The sequence below is a fragment of the Ptiloglossa arizonensis genome, chromosome 4 (genome assembly GCF_051014685.1).
Source record: "Ptiloglossa arizonensis isolate GNS036 chromosome 4, iyPtiAriz1_principal, whole genome shotgun sequence".
Taxonomy (NCBI): Eukaryota; Metazoa; Arthropoda; class Insecta; order Hymenoptera; family Colletidae; genus Ptiloglossa; species Ptiloglossa arizonensis.
The window spans coordinates 9514718-9533073 of record NC_135051.1 but is presented as its reverse complement, the minus strand read 5'-3'; the positions used below and the strand labels follow the sequence as shown (position 1 = coordinate 9533073).

General features: G+C 39.8%; 2 protein-coding genes across 3 annotated transcripts; one reads left to right on the top strand and one right to left on the bottom strand.

Annotated features, from left to right (window-relative positions):
• The first annotated feature begins 4380 nt into the window (after positions 1-4380).
• LOC143145987 (RCC1 domain-containing protein 1) lies at positions 4381-6193 on the top strand. Of its 2 annotated transcripts, XM_076309892.1 has the most exons (7): positions 4381-4644; positions 4741-4989; positions 5057-5247; positions 5316-5445; positions 5511-5637; positions 5709-5883; positions 5952-6193. In XM_076309892.1, exons 2-7 carry the CDS (start codon positions 4748-4750, stop codon positions 6119-6121), a joined length of 1035 nt encoding a protein of 344 aa, XP_076166007.1. In that variant the 5' UTR covers positions 4381-4644; positions 4741-4747; the 3' UTR covers positions 6122-6193. The 2 variants fall into 2 exon arrangements, with proteins under 2 accessions (XP_076166007.1, XP_076166006.1); XM_076309891.1 differs by having other exon boundaries at positions 4381-4989.
• Positions 4709-8598, bottom strand: LOC143146112 (uncharacterized). Its single transcript, XM_076310124.1, has 5 exons — positions 7731-8598; positions 6985-7165; positions 6705-6905; positions 6418-6626; positions 4709-6346 (listed from the first exon to the last, which is right to left on the bottom strand). The coding sequence occupies exons 1-5, from the start codon at positions 7852-7854 to the stop codon at positions 6201-6203; spliced, it is 861 nt and encodes a 286-aa protein (XP_076166239.1). The 5' UTR covers positions 7855-8598; the 3' UTR covers positions 4709-6200.
• Positions 8599-18356: the final 9758 nt, after the last annotated feature.

The window sequence follows — 18356 nt, the reverse complement described above, 5'->3', positions numbered from 1 at the left end:
TGGCTACATTAAAGGATACTTTTGGCAAGCATTATTATCGCGGTTAATTAGTTATAAACATTTTTCTGCAAGAATCGTAATTACTGCGACAAAACGGAAGTGCCGCACAAGGAAAAAACGTTAATTTAACACATTTGCGGAGCAAAAGTGTGAACATTTAGAGTTGCATTAGGTACCCGAGGACAGTGGCTACATTAAAGGATACTTTTGGCAAGGATATTTAACGCGGTTAATTAGTTATAAACATTTTTCTGCAACAATCGTAATTGCGCCGCCTGTAGTGATGGAGATTATCAATGTTTTTCTCGTCTTTGCGTCGTCATGAGTGCATAATCTGCACATGCACTGCGAGCAGAGGTTCCTAGCTGCATTCTAGATTCAGTTTGGTATGCATAATTATTGCAACCAAATAGTTATGAACAATTTTCAGAATTTCTTGCCCAGTCGAGACGTGTTTTGTCTCACGTTATCGATATTTATCTCGACCTACCGTATCGATTATTAGATGATTCGGAAACGCATTATGTAGCAGAGGTTCCTAGCAATATTTCAGTAACAATTTCACATAGATCCTTAACGAGACTAAAAAGTTATTAACAAATTTCTAAATGAAACGAGACGACGACGCGTGTTTTGTTCCAGGTTATCGATATTTTTCTCGACTTTCCGTATCGATTATTAGATGATTCGAAAACGCATTATGTAGCAGAGGTTCCTAGCAATATTTCCGTACCAATTTCACATAGATCCTTAACGAGACTAAAAAGTTATTAACAAATTTCTAAATGAAACGAGACGACGACGCGTGTTTTGTTCCAGGTTATCGATATTTTTCTCGACTTTCCGTATCGATTATTAGATGATTCGAAAACGCATTATGTAGCAGAGGTTCCTAGCAATATTTCAGTACCAATTTCACATAGATCCTTAACGAGACTAAAAAGTTATTAACAAATTTCTAAATGAAACGAGACGACGACACGTGTTTTGTTCCACGTTATCGATATTTTTCTCGACTTTCCGTATCGATTATTACATGATTTGAAAAGGCGTTATGTAGCAGAGGTTTCTAGCAATATTTCAGTACCAACTTCACATAGATCCTTAACGAGACTAAAATGTTATTAACAAATTTCTAAATGAAAGGAGACGACGACGCGTGTTTTGTTCCAGGTTATCGATATTTTTCTCGACTTTCCGTATCGATTATTACATGATTTGAAAAGGCGTTATGTAGCAGAGGTTTCTAGCAATATTTCAGTACCAACTTCACATAGATCCTTAACGAGACTAAAAAGTTATTAACAAATTTCTAAATGAAACGAGACGACGACGCGTGTTTTGTTCCAGGTTATCGATATTTTTCTCGACTTTCCGTATCGATTATTAGATGATTCGAAAACGCATTATGTAGCAGAGGTTCCTAGCAATATTTCCGTACCAATTTCACATAGATCCTTAACGAGACTAAAAAGTTATTAACAAATTTCTAAATGAAACGAGACGACGACGCGTGTTTTGTTCCAGGTTATCGATATTTTTCTCGACTTTCCGTATCGATTATTAGATGATTCGAAAACGCATTATGTAGCAGAGGTTCCTAGCAATATTTCAGTACCAATTTCACATAGATCTTTAACGAGACTAAAAAGTTATTAACAAATTTCTAAATGAAACGAGACGACGACGCGTGTTTTGTTCCAGGTTATCGATATTTTTCTCGACTTTCCGTATCGATTATTAGATGATTCGAAAACGCATTATGTAGCAGAGGTTCCTAGCAATATTTCAGTACCAATTTCACATAGATCCTTAACGAGACTAAAAAGTTATTAACAAATTTCTAAATGAAACGAGACGACGACACGTGTTTTGTTCCACGTTATCGATATTTATCTCGACCTACCGTATCGATTATTAGATGATTCGAAAACGCATTATGTAGCAGAGGTTCCTAGCAATATTTCAGTACCAATTTCACATAGATCCTTAACGAGACTAAAAAGTTATTAACAAATTTCTAAATGAAACGAGACGACGACACGTGTTTTGTTCCACGTTATCAATATTTTTCTCGAACTTCCGTATCGATTATTCGATGATTTTAAAACGTATTATGTAGCAGAGGTTCCTAACAATATTTCAGTACCATTTTGTGATTATGTGATGATTTTGCAACGCATTGCGTTCGCAAACGCGCCGGCAATGCAACTTCTACCAACTAATTAATGGTGTTAACAATTATTGCAAAAATTGTCATAGGAACTTTGTATGGATCTCAGCAACGCAATGCATGTACAAATTATGCAATTATTGAAGTGAAAAGTACAAAAAAAATACCGGTTACCCCTATTACAACATGTGTCGGCAATGCAACGACTTCCGTAAATTGTTCGTAATTAATTGATGGAGTAAACAATCGTTGCAAATGCAGTCGTAGAAGCTTCCTACGACTCTCAGCTACGTAATGCAGGTCGATGTTGTGGAACACTTGGGTCGGAAAATCGAAAATCATTTCGATTACTCCTATTACTATAAGGGTCGTCTATACAAATGCTTCGGAAAATGCGGTATTTGTGTAAATGATTATTGTTTCGATCTGACTTTTTTATCCCTTGTGATGGACGAAATTATCACACATATAATGAATAATTATCCTCACTTGTAATTTCATTATTATATTTATTATTATTTATTATTATGAGTTTTTGTATCGTTATATATCAGTTTTTTATTATCTCTCATTCGTTACGTTATAAAAAATATAAAAAATATGTGTGCAATTTTGGTAACAATTGAATAGTGATGAAAGAAGAGAAGAAAGTTTCATTTCCGAATAGATCTCGGTGTATTTGTATTTATGAACAGCCAACGGTTTGAAATAAAAAATTCTATTTTTTTTTCGTCACAAATGTAGATTAAGTTTGATACACAAATATAGACTACCACTAATAGATACGCGGCGGGATATTACTAATTTTATTAATTTGTAACTCGATGTCATGCCCGTTAGTATATTTTCAACTTAGCTCTTTCGTGGCGTGACTCGTTGAAGAGAAGCGAATTTCTGTCGAGATCCGCATCGACTTGCTGCACGACAAATGGTGAAGAGCAGGAGGAAAATGATTGAAGTGATGCAGACAGTTGAGGCCTCTTGACTGCAGAACACCTTGATATTTATGCATAACTAGTTTACGTAGGATTAAGCCGATTACAAAGAGACTGATTGATTGCGAAAGACGAAAAGTAGCTAGCAGGTAACACAGAACAACGCGCACCAGCGAACAAATCAAACACGAAAGAAAGATAGAACGTGAGAGAACGCAAAAATACCGCCAAACAAATTGCAATTAATGTCCTCCGCGGGCGAAAAGTGAGACTGTATTCTGCAAGCTGTTACTTCTCAAAATACGGGTTTACTATATGACGATCATACTTGGACAAATTTTGCAGCGAGACTGCTTGTCGCCGTAGAAAGAATTCGCTTCTTCCCACGAAAGGGGGAAATATTAATCGATGATTGGATCACGCTTCCGGATCACGCGATGTCCCAAGTCACGTGTTCTAACGGTTGCGGTTTCGGGTTACGCGAATACATGTGTTGGTCGTATATGAATATAAGGCGACGTGTTTATATGTTTACTTCGAGGAAATAACGAGACAAAGGCTGACGCGTCTAACGGTTTTAAGCTGTTTCTCGAACATTCGATGAAATGTTTCCCCTTTCTTTCTAACCCTTTGCGAACGGAATATTCCATTGTGTGGAATATTATACAAACACCTAGAATTGTACATGGAAACTTTAAATTTAGTTTAAAATTATGCCCAAAATACAATGAGGAAATTTTGCATCTAGCTCACATATATTAATGAAACAAAACATACATAAAAGCCCTTATTTTTAGAGAAATGAAAGCTTTGTTGATGGCAAGGCGTATGAAATTGCGTCCTGTTCCTAATATGGTAATCCATTGAATGTTTAGATTTCTCGATAGTTCGTATTACATAACTCTTATAGTATCTAGATTATATACATCTCAATTTCATTCTCAAAAAGGAATTGGACGTAATTAATAAACAATGTTTAAATCCTTATATTAAAGTTTTCGATATATACCAAATATTAGAATAGTGCGGGATTCCCGACAATTCTTACTACATAACTCTCACAAAATTTAGATTATAGGTTCCTAAATTCATTCTCCGAAAGGAATTAAATGTTAATGTTTTACGTATGTAATTAATGTTAATGTTTTACGTATGAAATTAATGTTAGTAAAATTGTATAATGGCGCCACCTTTTGATGACATTAGACACTACTTCTCGACAAACTTGACGGTTTTCCCACCAGAATCTCTGTACAGAAGTTTTAAGTGTAGTTCGGATAATTCTTCGTTAGATACCTACACCAATATCTCTTCTCTATTTATATTTTTAAACCAAATTTTGGATCATTTATTAAATATGCATCTTTGCATTTGTGATATCGTAGACATAGCGAATGATTGACTGGTGCCATAATTGTCTTCTGACCAATAATTGTTCACACTATTTGCGTAATATCATGAATCTCGGAATAAAAACTTTGTCGTGTCATTGAGTGAGAAGAATTAAGTTCTTGGCATCTGTTTCCTTATTTCTAAGTATGTACATATATTGGACTTAGGCTTAGATAGTGTTCAGTAAAGTACTTCAACAATATTTGTATACAACCAATTTATTTTATCTAATGTACATAGATACATAATGCTTTATTATGCTGGTTTTAATATCAGTACATTGTTTTCCAACGACGAAGGTATTATAATTGCATTAGATACATTTACTAAAATTCCATTTCCTGGAATTACTGATTTCCAAATTGGTTGGAGTTATTTTCTCCTGTGGATGCAGCAGGAATTATATATTTGTAAAAGAGGTCAGGATGATGATACAGATATGGATACAAAAAATTGTTTAATACAAATATCAGCGAAACCGTTAAACAGGTACAATGCATAAAATAGAAAGGTTTTTTCCCATGTATTTAGTTATAATATTCGTTATTTCTTGTAGTTGCAAACAAGCTGCAGTTGGCAAAGATAATATAGTAATCCTAACTGGAGATAATGAATTATGGCGGTACAAAATTTATGAAAATTCTTGGAAAAAGGTGATCAACTTTATCCCTAGCAATGACAATGCAGAAAATGAATATCCAGTTAAAGTTTTACAAGGAGGGTGTACCGTAATTCTTACCAATTTAGGTACATATCTGTGGCAATAAAAATTCAGGAAACAATAAGATTTATGTACAAGTTAAACTGTGCTTTAGGTCGTGCTTTTAATGTTCCCACGGTGGTTGAAATGCCAAAGAGGGTAAAGTTCGTAGACATTGCTTGTGGATTCGATCACACTATCTTACTGGCGGAAAATGGTGATGTCTATTCAATGGGAATGGGAACGTACGTAGTGTTTGCATAATGTATGCAATCGATATGTGACTAAAGCAAAAAATATACTAAAGCAGGCGTGGTCAGCTAGGACACAACGATTTGGAAGATTGCGACGATCCAAGGCTTGTCGAGGCTTTAGCTGGCCTCAAAGTCATTCAGATTTCGGCCATGGGTTGGCATAGCGCGGTAGTAACGAATCAGGTGAGTATTCTTTAGTAGAACAGATTAAGATCGATAAATGCTACTTTTTATTAATTATTTTCCAATCGTAGGGTGATCTGTATACTTGGGGATGGAATACAAACGGAGAGTTAGGACTATCTGGCAAAGATAGTAAAGTAGTGGCTGTACCCACGGTGGTAGATTTTACAAACGATCAAAATGAAAACCTAGAGATATTTGTGAAGAAGGCCGAATGCGGAAATACGTTTACTATTTGCATGACAGGTACGATGAACACTTGAAAGATTTATATGTGAGAAAATAAACACTTAAAAGATTTATGTTTCCAACAGATGACGGAGCACTTTGGGGTTGCGGATCTAATAAGTACGGACAGTTGGGGCAACCGCGAGAGGCCTTACCAAACTCGTCAAAGTTCGTCAAACTCGAAATCGCTATTGGCTCTGCAAACATTAAGGACTTCAAGTGCCGCGAATGGGGTACTGTGCTTGTAACAGACTGAGCTTGTAGTTTTGATAATCATTTTTTAAAATGGAAAATAAAACGACAATTTTTTTCATTATGTGTCGCATCATCGCTCATTATAAGTCGCCCTCGACCATTTTGAACATTTTTAACGCATTCTTCGCTTCTATCAACGGCAAAATGAATTGACGTTTGTGTTTCAACATCTCTTCGTCCTTTATGGAAGATGGAGGAGTTACGGGCAACTTCGAGTGTTCTTTACCTACAAAATTGAAATTCACGCAACCTGTGTTCGAGACTACAAGGACTATTCGAGGAATTATTGTACAATACCTGTTACTTTCTTTCCACGTTTTTTTGACCCTTTCATCTCATTTTCAAGTTTTTTGTAAAGCTGCACGCTAAATGGTACTGGGTTATGTTGAACGAGCCTCACCGGTCGCGGTGTTCGAAGAACAAATGGCAGGTGATAAGTTTCCACTTCTATCGGCTCTACGAAAACTGCGTAAACGAGAGCGTATCGTAACTCGTTGGCGTACCTGCTTGAAAAATAATCGACAATTATTTGTAATTATTTTCTCACTCCATTGCTGCTGACTCGAACGAGATAACGAATTTACATAGCGTAGGTGGACTCTATCACGATATCCAACACGAGAGATGGGTTTATGTTGTTGAAGGATTCGTTGGTAACTTCTGACACAGCTGCAGATGTATTTTGCAACTTTTCCGAGGAAGTTCCTTTTTTATTTATCCACTCCTTATCGTTATTGGATTGCCTTTTCTGCAAACTGATAAACGCACAAGAGAGAGAAAGCATTAATTAACCCATCGAGTATCGTTAATAAAACATTCTGTTATTAGTATTTAAATTTATTTAAATAGCGTGGGGCACATTACTTTTCCGATCCTATCGAACTCAACGAACTTTGTTCGTCCATCGAATGTTTTTTGATTTCTACACTGTTACACACGATTTCGTCCCAGTATGGTACTCGTTTCTCTTTAGACACCTTGCTAGCTGCTATATCAAAAAACTTCTTCATTTCTCTGAAAAATTCTTCGCGAGAATGCTTCTGATCTATCGATGGACGAAAGTTTTAAATCAAAAGTAGGATACCATACACAGAATGAGTCTACAAGCATTGTTATCCGACATATCTCCCAATATATCGTGTTCGAGGGGCCTCATCGAACGAAACGATTTTTAAATTTTTTATGCTTTTTTCTTTTTTGAGATATTAAGATGACTTTGACTTTTTAAAATGACACTGCATATATTTTTAAGGTCAACTCGAAGCTCACCTTATTGCTGGTCATTGAATTTGTTTTGTCGGCTACGACCGAGTACTAAAAAAAACATGCAGTGTCATTTAAGAAACTCCAGATCATTTTAATGTGTCTGAAAATATACAACAAGAAAAATTAAAGAGACTCGTACAATGGGTCGTCCAAAATACAGTGTATTTCGTATAAAACGTTTTTTAATCGAATCGATGTGTAACGAGATACTATATATCAGATAATAATTTTTATCGATTCACTTTGTATACAAGGTGTCTATTTTATCTCGACACGATGGAATATATTTATAGCAGTTCATGGGATCGAACAAATTGTCTCCCGAATGTTATATGATTCGTTACCTCGAATCAGCGTCATCTCCCCGGACAGCCAGCTAATTAAAACACCTCGATAATAGTCGTCGAGATCCTTTTTGTGTCGCAGTACTTGTAATGCCAACGTGTCCAGGAACCAGAAGGAGGCCATGTTCGTCTTGTAATCGACGACCTCGAGAGCATTTCCCAGCGATCTGTAGAAAGATGAAGGTTGCTACGCGTTTCAGGTACGATTCGACTCACGATCGGTTTAAGGATTCGAACTCAATGAGCTTTGCAGGTGTCTCGTCCTCGATGACGAAAGCTGTGCCGAGCAAGCTCTTGAACGTAGGTGGAAGTGTCTCCAGAAATTTTCTTTCAGGTTTGTCGAAGACTTCAGACCTATCCGACTCCTCTCCAGTTTGCTAACAATTTTATGAATTATTTGGAAAAATTTTGCGCGAACGAAACCAAGTTTCTCAACACCGACGAAAACTCAGAAAACACCGATAGGACGAGGTTGAATGCAAACCAGATGGAAATGACGTTTCGTTAATAGCTCTACGCGATAAGAGCTCTTCAAAGGGTTCGACGTTTGACGGATAAATGACGCGTGCGTGTGCACCTCTTTGCATTCAATCCTCTCGAAGAATGTCGCGGATCGGGACATGAAAAACCGAATCTCGTTTACGTTCTGAAAATTCGCCATTTCTCGGGGTGTCTTCCACGAGGAATCGTGCGTCCCTCCCGTTGGAACACGAGCGGAGCCGAGGAGGCCTGATATGAATAATAATGAAAGAATCACAGACGAAACGGTTCGTTCATTGTTTTTTTTTTTTATTCATTGGTTTTATTTTTTAATTTTTTTTCCATATTTTGTTCAATATTTTCAGAAAATAACACTCCAAAGCGAAAAAACCGTATATTCTCACCAATCCCAATGTGTGTATAATATATATATTATACTTCTCATATATAATATATATGTATATATATATAATATATATATATAATGTATACTTTTATACTTTATATATAATAATATTATGTAGAGTAGCGCACACTTTAGACTGTTATGTATCGATACCGTTTTAATAATTTTATCGATAAATTACAAATATTGAAAAACATGAAACAGACACAGCAGGCGGGGACGCGGGGACTTTCGCGTCATCTCGGGATACATCTTTCTTTACCGCGAAACCGTGAAAAAAGATTCTTTTGTTCTCGGTGCGAGACGTGTTCCTGTCGCGGGTCCCGTTTCTCTCTCGCGGGTACACGGATTGGATATCAGCACGGGGTGGGGGTCGGGGAGGCGTGGTGCTCGATCGACGTTCGTTCTTGAGAAAGAGATCGAAGAGAGAGGATGACTTCGAGCGACGAAGTGAACAAATAGAATGTCTCGTCTCGATGGGGCTCGTCTGTCGCTAGCCGGACAGTTTCCCCGTGTCTTCCCCTCCGTTCGTTCTTTCAGTTTTTCTCACGGGGAAAAGCGAAGGGAGTACTCGGTCGAGGAAGCGTGGCGGCGGTGGTAAACGGGGGGGGGGGGGGGGGGTTGGATCGGGAAACGCGACGAACCGTGCGCCCCTCCCCCATGGGACACTACTAAACAGCTATTATATTATATCGTATGGGTCGCTCGAAAATCCCCGAGTCCCGGCGCGACTGACATTTTTTTTTTGTTTATTTATATATTTTCACACCGAAGTCAGAAAGGCAATACGCAGTATGAACTTACTTAGTACATTTGTGTGTGTATGTGTGTACGCGTATATGTGTTGTGTGTGTTTCGTGGCTTTTACAACTATTTTACTTTTTCTTTTTTGTTCAATCTCTCTCTTGTGTAATGTTTCATTTATTTATTTTTTTTAACGGGTTCTTGTTACTGTTGTGGTTGTTGCTGTTGTTTTACGTTTTTTGTTCATGTCTTTTGTTCGTTTGTATATGTTTGCTTCCACGCGTTCTTCCTGCTCCTTTCGTACATACGTATGTAATTCCATTAGATCCGGCGGAAAGTTATGTTCGGTCGAATTGTTCGTGAACAATTGTGCGACAATTGGTGGAACGTTCGATGACTTTGGGTGGTTCGCGATCGATAATCGAGCCATTTAACTTTTCGAATCATCGAACAACACCGAAGTTTCCCATCTCACGTGGCGTATACGAGTAGTTACCTGCTGGGAAAGAACATAACGAGAGGCAATAATTGTTTACGGGCGCGCTATCGATGTCCACCATTCGGGGGAAAAATCTTTATGGGTTGGATACGAGGACAAAACATTCCGCCGGAGCTAATAATAATCTTCTTCTTTGTTCGCTACTTGAGCGATCGCATCTTATGACCTTTTGCTTTATCGATCGGTGTCCCTTCAACCTGTCCGCTTATCAGCGCCGTAAAACTTTCCGTTGCCTTTTCTTCTTCCGTTTTTTCGGTCTTTCTTTTCTTTTTTTTTTTTTGCTCTTCCACAATTTCAATTACACGCGGTGCTGTTTTTCAACCCGTTCGCATCCATCCCCCCTCCTCTCTTTCGTTCTGCTCGGAATGGGGGGGGGGGAGTGTTTTTTAATTTTTTTCTTTTTTCGTCGCGGAGAGAAAATCGTATACAGACGCAGCCAATGAAATCCGTAACTGAAAAGTGAAAAACGGAAAAAAGCACAAAAGCAAAGAACAACCAACTATACCTATAGCACCGAAGCACCGAAGAAGAGAAAGGTGGGATTCAGGTGGAGTTGCCGTGATTTCGAATCCTCCTGTTCGCTTCTCGATTCCGTTTTGTCAACGGGTCGAGAATAATTTCGTGTTACAGGCGAAAGTAATCGAAATCGGGCGATTCTCCTCGTCGTCGATGGGAAGAAGAAATCACTCATCAGCAACCCAGAACAGCTGGCGAAGCGCAAATAAAAATATAAAACCGAGGAAATTAAATATTTTCAATCGATTTTATTGAAAATAATACAACAAAATATCTCATAATAATAATAATAATAATAATAATAATTAAAAATAATTAATAATTAATGATACGTACTGTTCTACTCGATATCTAAATAATCATGTCTTAAAACGTTGTTTAAATAATAATAATAATAATAATAATAATAATAATAATAATAATATTATCATCGGCATTAATCAATGTAATAAAATAATAATAAAGGCAATAAAGTTAATAATAATAATAATAATAATAATTGTATCATAGAATAATGCATCAATAAACAAACTTAATAATCTAATTATTGGTTAATGATTCGTCATCGTCCTCGATCGCTATCAATGGATCTTTTTCTTTACCTAGTCATTAATAATGGATAATTAATTAATTCATTAATTAAATTACACGTTGCTTGGATATGCACATAGAGATATAAAGTCGTTTTTGGTCCCACCTAACTGCAAACGTTATATTCATACAACTTTTTTTTTGTCGTCGCATGGATCGCTTTATATATGTATATGCGTGTACGTGTGTATGCGCGTGTGTGTACGTGTACGTGTGTTTCTCTGTGTTCCGTTACGTGTGCTCGTGTTACGAAAAACTATTGGTTTAACTATCGGTAAAGCTGTCGTTTCTCGAAAAATTTGTAATTGCGTATACACATGACAATGTTCCGTTCACCCATTTAAAATCGCCTTCTGCTTTCCCCTTTATCGCTACTATCTCTTTACATTGTATCGTCGTTCACGGTGTATCGTGTTCCGTGGAAGTCGCGACCAGTTCCCTTCGGGCGGTCCGAGAAACAAATCGAAAGAAGGAAAAACGAAAATAAAAATCCAAAGAAAGAGAAAAGAAAGAGAAAAAAAAAACTGATCTACGATAACCAACAACTTTCGCGACCGAAAGCGATGATTCTCGTCGGTTTTCGATACTTTGCTTCGTTTCGTCGTCGCTGCTTCGTTTTTCTTTCGTTCGAAAACGATAATATTTTCTTTTCTTTCCTCTTTCCCCCGTTTTCACGCTCTCGTGTTCGCCGATTTATTTTTCACGTTTCGTTCACGGGCGATCAATGGGCGCGTGTCTCCCGCGGGAAGTGTTCCCTTCCGTTTCTTCCGACTGTCTCGCATCCCAGAAAGAAGGTAAACAAAAAGAAAAAAAAAATTGAAAAAAAAAAGAAAAGAAAAGAAAAGACAAAAAAGAAAACGAAAAGAAAAATAAAAGAAGAAACAACTTTTACAACTGGCATTTCGTTATGCTCCTTTATAGTACGTACGCTTAAGTTACCTAATAACATTACTCTCACTAGATACATCACCGTGCGAAGAGGAACGCGTCCGGCAACGTCCTCGAGTCCACGAGGACGCGTTTAAAACGCCCCCTTAATCTTCCACGACAACATTTTACAGCCAATCGTGATAATTTCGACGCGGTATCGGCCGCAATTAAACCTAATTTGATCTTTCTCATTAAGGCTAGGTTACGCGAATTTTACTTAACAATTTCACTGCACGAATACTGCTTTTCTATCAGTCGCATATTTTTCCATATTAGCCTGGTCACCCATTACCCGCGTTTCGACCGCGTCTTCTCTCTCGCACCTCGGACAACCACCTCTTTCGACCCTGTTCCTTGTCCGCTTTCTCGCGAGAAGCAGTAATACTTGTTTCGATCGCTATTTCAATCTAGGGTTCTTGTTAAATTTTTCTTTTTTGTTTCTCGAGAAAGAGGGTTGTTCCGGAAAATCGACACGGGAAGACACCGTCGACACGCTTGATACCAGACTGCACGTGGGGGTGTAATGCCAGTTGTACGCTTCCTCGGAGACGAATCCCGCTAGTTCGAGGGAAACCGCGCGCTCGAACGAAATTTTACGTTAAACGCTGGAACACCAGCCACACGCTCCGTTACACGGAATGTATGCGATTTACAATGTAGAACGAGAATCAGAATCACACACCGATGGTGAACGTAACTCTGTGCATCGAACGAGAAAAAGAGATAGAGCGCACGTTTTCCCTTTCGTCTCTACGTTCGCGACTCTTTGCGACTGTTCCACGTGGCTTGACGAAACGCGGCCAAGTCTTTTGACTTTTCGATCATCGGTTGACGGCCGTGCGATCTTGGAAGCCACGCAGATCGGTCTACCGAATCGGTCGGATAGCATCGTTAACATATTTTCAAATATTATAACCTCACAACCATTTTGACAACAATCAACCTTCAACAAAAGAGCGTCCTACCTCAAAGAATCTTTAAAAAATGCGCCAGCCTGCGAATCGACTTCCGGCCGATACACGTTCCTCCTCGTATGTTGTTCAATCCCCGCGCAATCTGTACTCGGTCGCTCGAAAAAACAATTTTGGTTCGGTTATGGGTTAACCGGTTACCGGAAGTCGTATTTATCTAGGCTGACGTATATCACATGTTTCAAAGCTGCGAACCACGTACTCGCGATTTGTTCGTCACTCGCCACTCTCGTCCACTCGCGATTCGCTGGAACGCGACTCAAAAGAATGCCCATTGTATGTCTTCTCGTTTCTCGCTTAAGCTTCGACTTTTCGACCGTTCGTCGCGTTTACAGTTATTGTTCTCGAGGACACGCGCAACAACCTTCGATACTAGGTGGAAATGATCGTTTAACGGGTTCGAAAGTCGCTTAAATCGAAAACGACCGCCATGCTCGTCGACGTTTAACCCGTTCGAATCGTTCGAGCTTTAAAATCATCATTTTACAGTCGTCTGTACACCATCCTTCGATTTTTAAACTAAACGACCTTCTTTTGCAATTACACGGACGATTTTCTGCAAATATTACTCACGGTGTTAATGTCGCGTAAAGCTATACTCGAGTATTATTTAGGTATAACTTAAGACGAATCACAAAACTGTTGTCAAAGTTTTTAAATATATGGTTCCGTTTTTGCATTACGTGCACTAGGTTAAAGTTCTTCAAAACAGAAACGATCGTTCTAGAGGCTTAACTCTTGTTCTGCTTAATTGCACGAAAATCAGGCTCTGTATTTTTCTGAAGAATGCAACGTGCAATTTTTACCTTAGACATATTGCACCCAAGTGACGATTTTTTAATACAACAAACCACGTATAAAAAGATCGTTTACTTCTGTAAAGATCAAAGGGCGAAACTTTCGATCATTGTAAATATGCATGCAAAATATCTATTATTTTTTAAAGTCTGTATATAGTTTTAACTTCCTGCAGGCATTTAAATACGATGCGAATGGGTTTCCAATCTCCTCGAGATCGATGATCGATGTCAGAATCGAATCGATCGAAAAATTCCCACCGATCAGGCTTGTTCGGTTGCTGCGCGCGGCCTTCCCGAGCCACGCGTTCTCGATCCATCGGGGATCGAAGATTCATCGATCGTCGAGGAATCTCGATTATTCCGTAAAAACAACGCGAATCGAGTTTCTTTTAATCTCTCACGATTCGTCGACGATCGTCACCCTCGCCCCGCTTGGATCTGCGAATCAAGCGATCAACAAAAGTAACGTTTTACTAATTACAATCGATTTAAAACGATATCCCTAATCGCGCTACAATTACGTACGACAACTCGATGATATTCTGTACAATTCTCGTATATCCCGCGTCTCGCGTGTGCAGCTCTTTCACCGTCCGATCGAAACGCATCGATGCAACAGAATGATTCGTTCAACGGGTGACCAAAACATTTGGGAGCGTATTTTCCAACCTAAACGACGAATAACAAATATCGTACAAACACGGGGGAAACGTTCGAAGCTCAAGCCATAAACGCTCTTTGCGTCGAAATTCGGAAAGCAATGTTCAACGAGTGGAAAAAGCTCCTCGAAAAAATTTTGCTCACGCGATTTAGAATCATCCTGTACATACATACATACATACATACATACATACATACATACATACATACATACATACATACATACATACATACATACATACATACATACATACATACATACATACATACATACATACATACATACATACATACATACATACATACATACATACATACATACATACATACATACATACATACATACATACATACATACATACATATATCGCATGCAATCGCATCTAACGTGTACTGTGCGGAGCTAAGAAGCTGACCTCTCGAGGGAATCGTTCACATTACCTTTGCACAAGATGCTACTGTTCGCAGTTGGAAAGATTGCACTCGACAGGAATTTCGTTTCTATTTCCCTTACGTACGGCACTGTTGTGGTGTACTCTGAATTCATCTAACCGTAGTACTTATTTAAATTAAATTTTTTTCCAAAATAAAGCGTGCACGTAAAACTTTAAAGGAGCACACTAGGCACAGTATGCCTTTTACTGATAAAAGAAATGTACAGAAACTGACAAAGATTATTTCGAAGATGGTATTATTCATAAATAAACATTGAATTCGTTGTAAAGTGACCGGGAATTAATTCGTATAACTGAAACAGTCTCCTTGGATCCGGACGACATCTTTCCAGCTCCTCGTATTACATTTCCCTCGATCCGGAGGGATCATTTTTTTAGCTCGCAGGTATACATTCGTAAATGTGGGTGTGCGCGCGAGTACACGGTAGCGTCGATTCGTACATCTTTTCTCGTGCGTCGGTGACGCGTAAATTCTGTGTTTGTCTGTGTGTGTATACGTGTGTACGTGTAGTGTGTAGGTGTGTGTATGTAAGAGGTACGGTTTTGGGTGTCCCGTCTCGTGATCGATCCCGCTGTGTTCCTCCAACGTGCTCTCCCGCCTCGTCTTTTGTGAAACGGGATTAATAAAGGAAAAGCCTTCGAAACGAAAGAAGGTGGTGCAAGTTCCCGGCCGAAGAGACGAAAATGAGAAGAGAATCGCTACCCGATTATTATTAAGGGAGGCTGTTGGGGCTAGGGGGGTTGTTGTTTTTTCGGGGGGTCTGGGGAGAAAGGGGCCGGTGTTCTCTCGCTTGCACTTGGACGTAGGGCTACCGTGGACGAACTCAAAGGGCCCCCCCGAGTTTCGATCGAACGCGAGACCGCCACGGGGCCCGATCGGGCCTCGTGCGGCTCGCAAGATTTAATTAATCGTCAACGAGATAATATAAGCGACGCGTGAGGCGCGCCCACGCGTCTCCGCGTCGCTCGGATATTTATCTATATATATATATATAGATATATTTATATGTATATATATATAAACGACAGCGCCTACCGCCATAAGAATGACCGATAATCGATATATAATCATCGCGGTGTAAACAATAAATGGCGACACGTATATCGAGAGGTCTCGTATTTTTTTTTTTTTTTATATATATATCTATGTAACGCTTTGGACGCGCCTTAAACTCCTCCCTTTCGATACGAAACGATAATATATAACTGTAAAATCCATGTGGAATATAAAAAATATTCTCTTGACGTTTCCTACCTAACTATATGAAACACTGCGCTAAGACTGTATACTTCGTTACGAAACGTATATACGCGCGCGCGCGTGCGCGCGCGTGTCTGTTGTATGAACGCGCGTGTGTGCGTGTGTGTGTGTAATTGTCTGCATGCGTGTGTGTATTTGAGAGTTAAGCGTGTGTGGGTGTGTGTAGGTGTGTGGATTGCGTATCTCCAGCATTCGGGTACCTTTCCATTCGTCGACAGTGTACTTCGGTATACTTGTTTCGTCAGTCGTACATGTGTATACGTGTGTATATCTTGATGTGTGGGTGTGTTTTGATGCATGTGTGTACACGTGCTCGCGTGTATGTTCTGTCAGCTTTACGTACGATCTTTCTGCTCGAGCTTACGAGAAAGTGTTACGTCTAAAGAGGCGAGGGCGACCGGGGGTCCAGATTTCGAACGTTAATACCTAACCGTAGCGCCCTCGGTACTCGGGAATGCATAGTCGCACGACTTCGGGAATCCCCGCTGGAACGAAATCTCCAGAAAACGGGGAAATACCGGACCTTCGGCGCGCCTCCGTCTATACAACGGTCTCTTAACTCTACGTGAGATATGCCGTTTAACGAAACAGGGCTGAGAAAACGAAAAGAGAAAGAGAGAAAGAGGGAGAGGGGTAGAGAAAGATACAAGAGGGAGACAAATTACGGACGAGGGTTTCGGAACAGAGCTTTTGGCTTTACCAAAGGTACGAAGGTTCTCTCGCTTTTTTATACCCTTGTAACGCGTGCAGAAAACGTTTTACGTGTGTTCTTTACATTTTCATTGTACTTGACGAGAGCGATTACGAGATAAGAGGGGCACGAGAATCGATGAAGGAGGGGGGTTGGGTGGAAATAGTGGATTTACAATTTTCATTGTACTCGATTAGGAGAAAGGGGGAACACGAGAATCGATACGGAGGAAAGTAGGTGGATTTACAATTTTCATTGTACTCGATTACGTGAAAAGGGGGGCACGAGAGTCGATGATGCTGAGGAAGAATGGGAGAGATCTACGAAAATGAAAAATATCGGCTTCACGAGGGGTATCTGACGATCGATCGCGCGTGAACGATCGATCCGCGCGTCGGAAATACACCGTACGATAAAATTACGATATACATTTGGAAACTTAGCGTCTTTCTATACGCGGGGCTACCTAAGAAATATAAGCTTTCGGGCAGGCGGGATTTCGAACGACACGCCTCGCGAAAGCGTCCACGGTTCCTATAACGCGTCGCTCCGTTCTTTTTTTTTTCTAACTTTACACGATAATAAGACTGGCTCTCTGTTTTGCGATTAGACGAGTGTTTCGACGAGTTGGAAACTGGGGGGCTGACGGATCGCGAAAAGGTTACAGCCCTACGCGCGTGCGCGCGCGTGGTGCAAATTATCATATTTTTTTCTTCGCCAGCCGTTCCTTTCTTTCCGCGCGCGGGTGTTTCCTTTCTTTCGTTCATTCTTCTTTTTCTTCTTTTCACTCCGCGAGTTTTCACTTCGAGGGTATCGAAGTATCGCGATTCCACGGGTTTCTCTAAGGGGGTTTCGTGTACCGTTTGAAAACTCGAAGAAGGGAAAACAGTATCTTTTTTTGCGGTAGGTAGGGCTATAGTAATCGTGTCGTAATCGCAGCATTTTATGTGTAATGGCATATTGTGTCTGTCTGTCCATGTGTGCGTGTGTGTGCGCGCGTGTGCGCGGGTGTGTCTGTGTGTACGTGTGTTTCAGTTTACAGAAAGTGATGCATTCGTCTACGCGGTATGTACAAGGTCGATTTCTAACCCGACGATCGGGCAAACACCGCGTCGGTGTTTGCACGATTTATGCCCAAATTAGGTTGTTACGGTTTAATTAACGGTGGTCTCGCGCCCTCGTCGTGGCGAAAGCAGCGCGGAAACGCTCGCGCGAGTCGCTCATACCCCACCCTCCTAATGATACTAAAGAAAAAAAAAACGAAAATCTCACGGAATGTCAACGGAACGTTTCCACGTGCTCCATCACTGTGGCAAAATTTGTCTCGGACCATCTCCAAGAGAAAATAAGGGGGGCGATTTGGAACTTTCCCTAGGGGGTTCCACGAAAATCGTTGGAACGCGATTTTCGCTCGTCTCTGTCGCCGATCGACTCTCTTTGCTGCGAATCATGCGACCGTTCGATCTACCGGAGATCGCGTTCTAAATTATAGAAAGAAATCGGTAGCGGAATGATCGTGGAATGACCAAAGTACTGGCAAGAACGAACGATCGAACGTTTTCCTATTTTTTTTAACTATTTTCTTTTCTTTCCTTTTTTCCATTTTGCAAATCAAAGAGAGA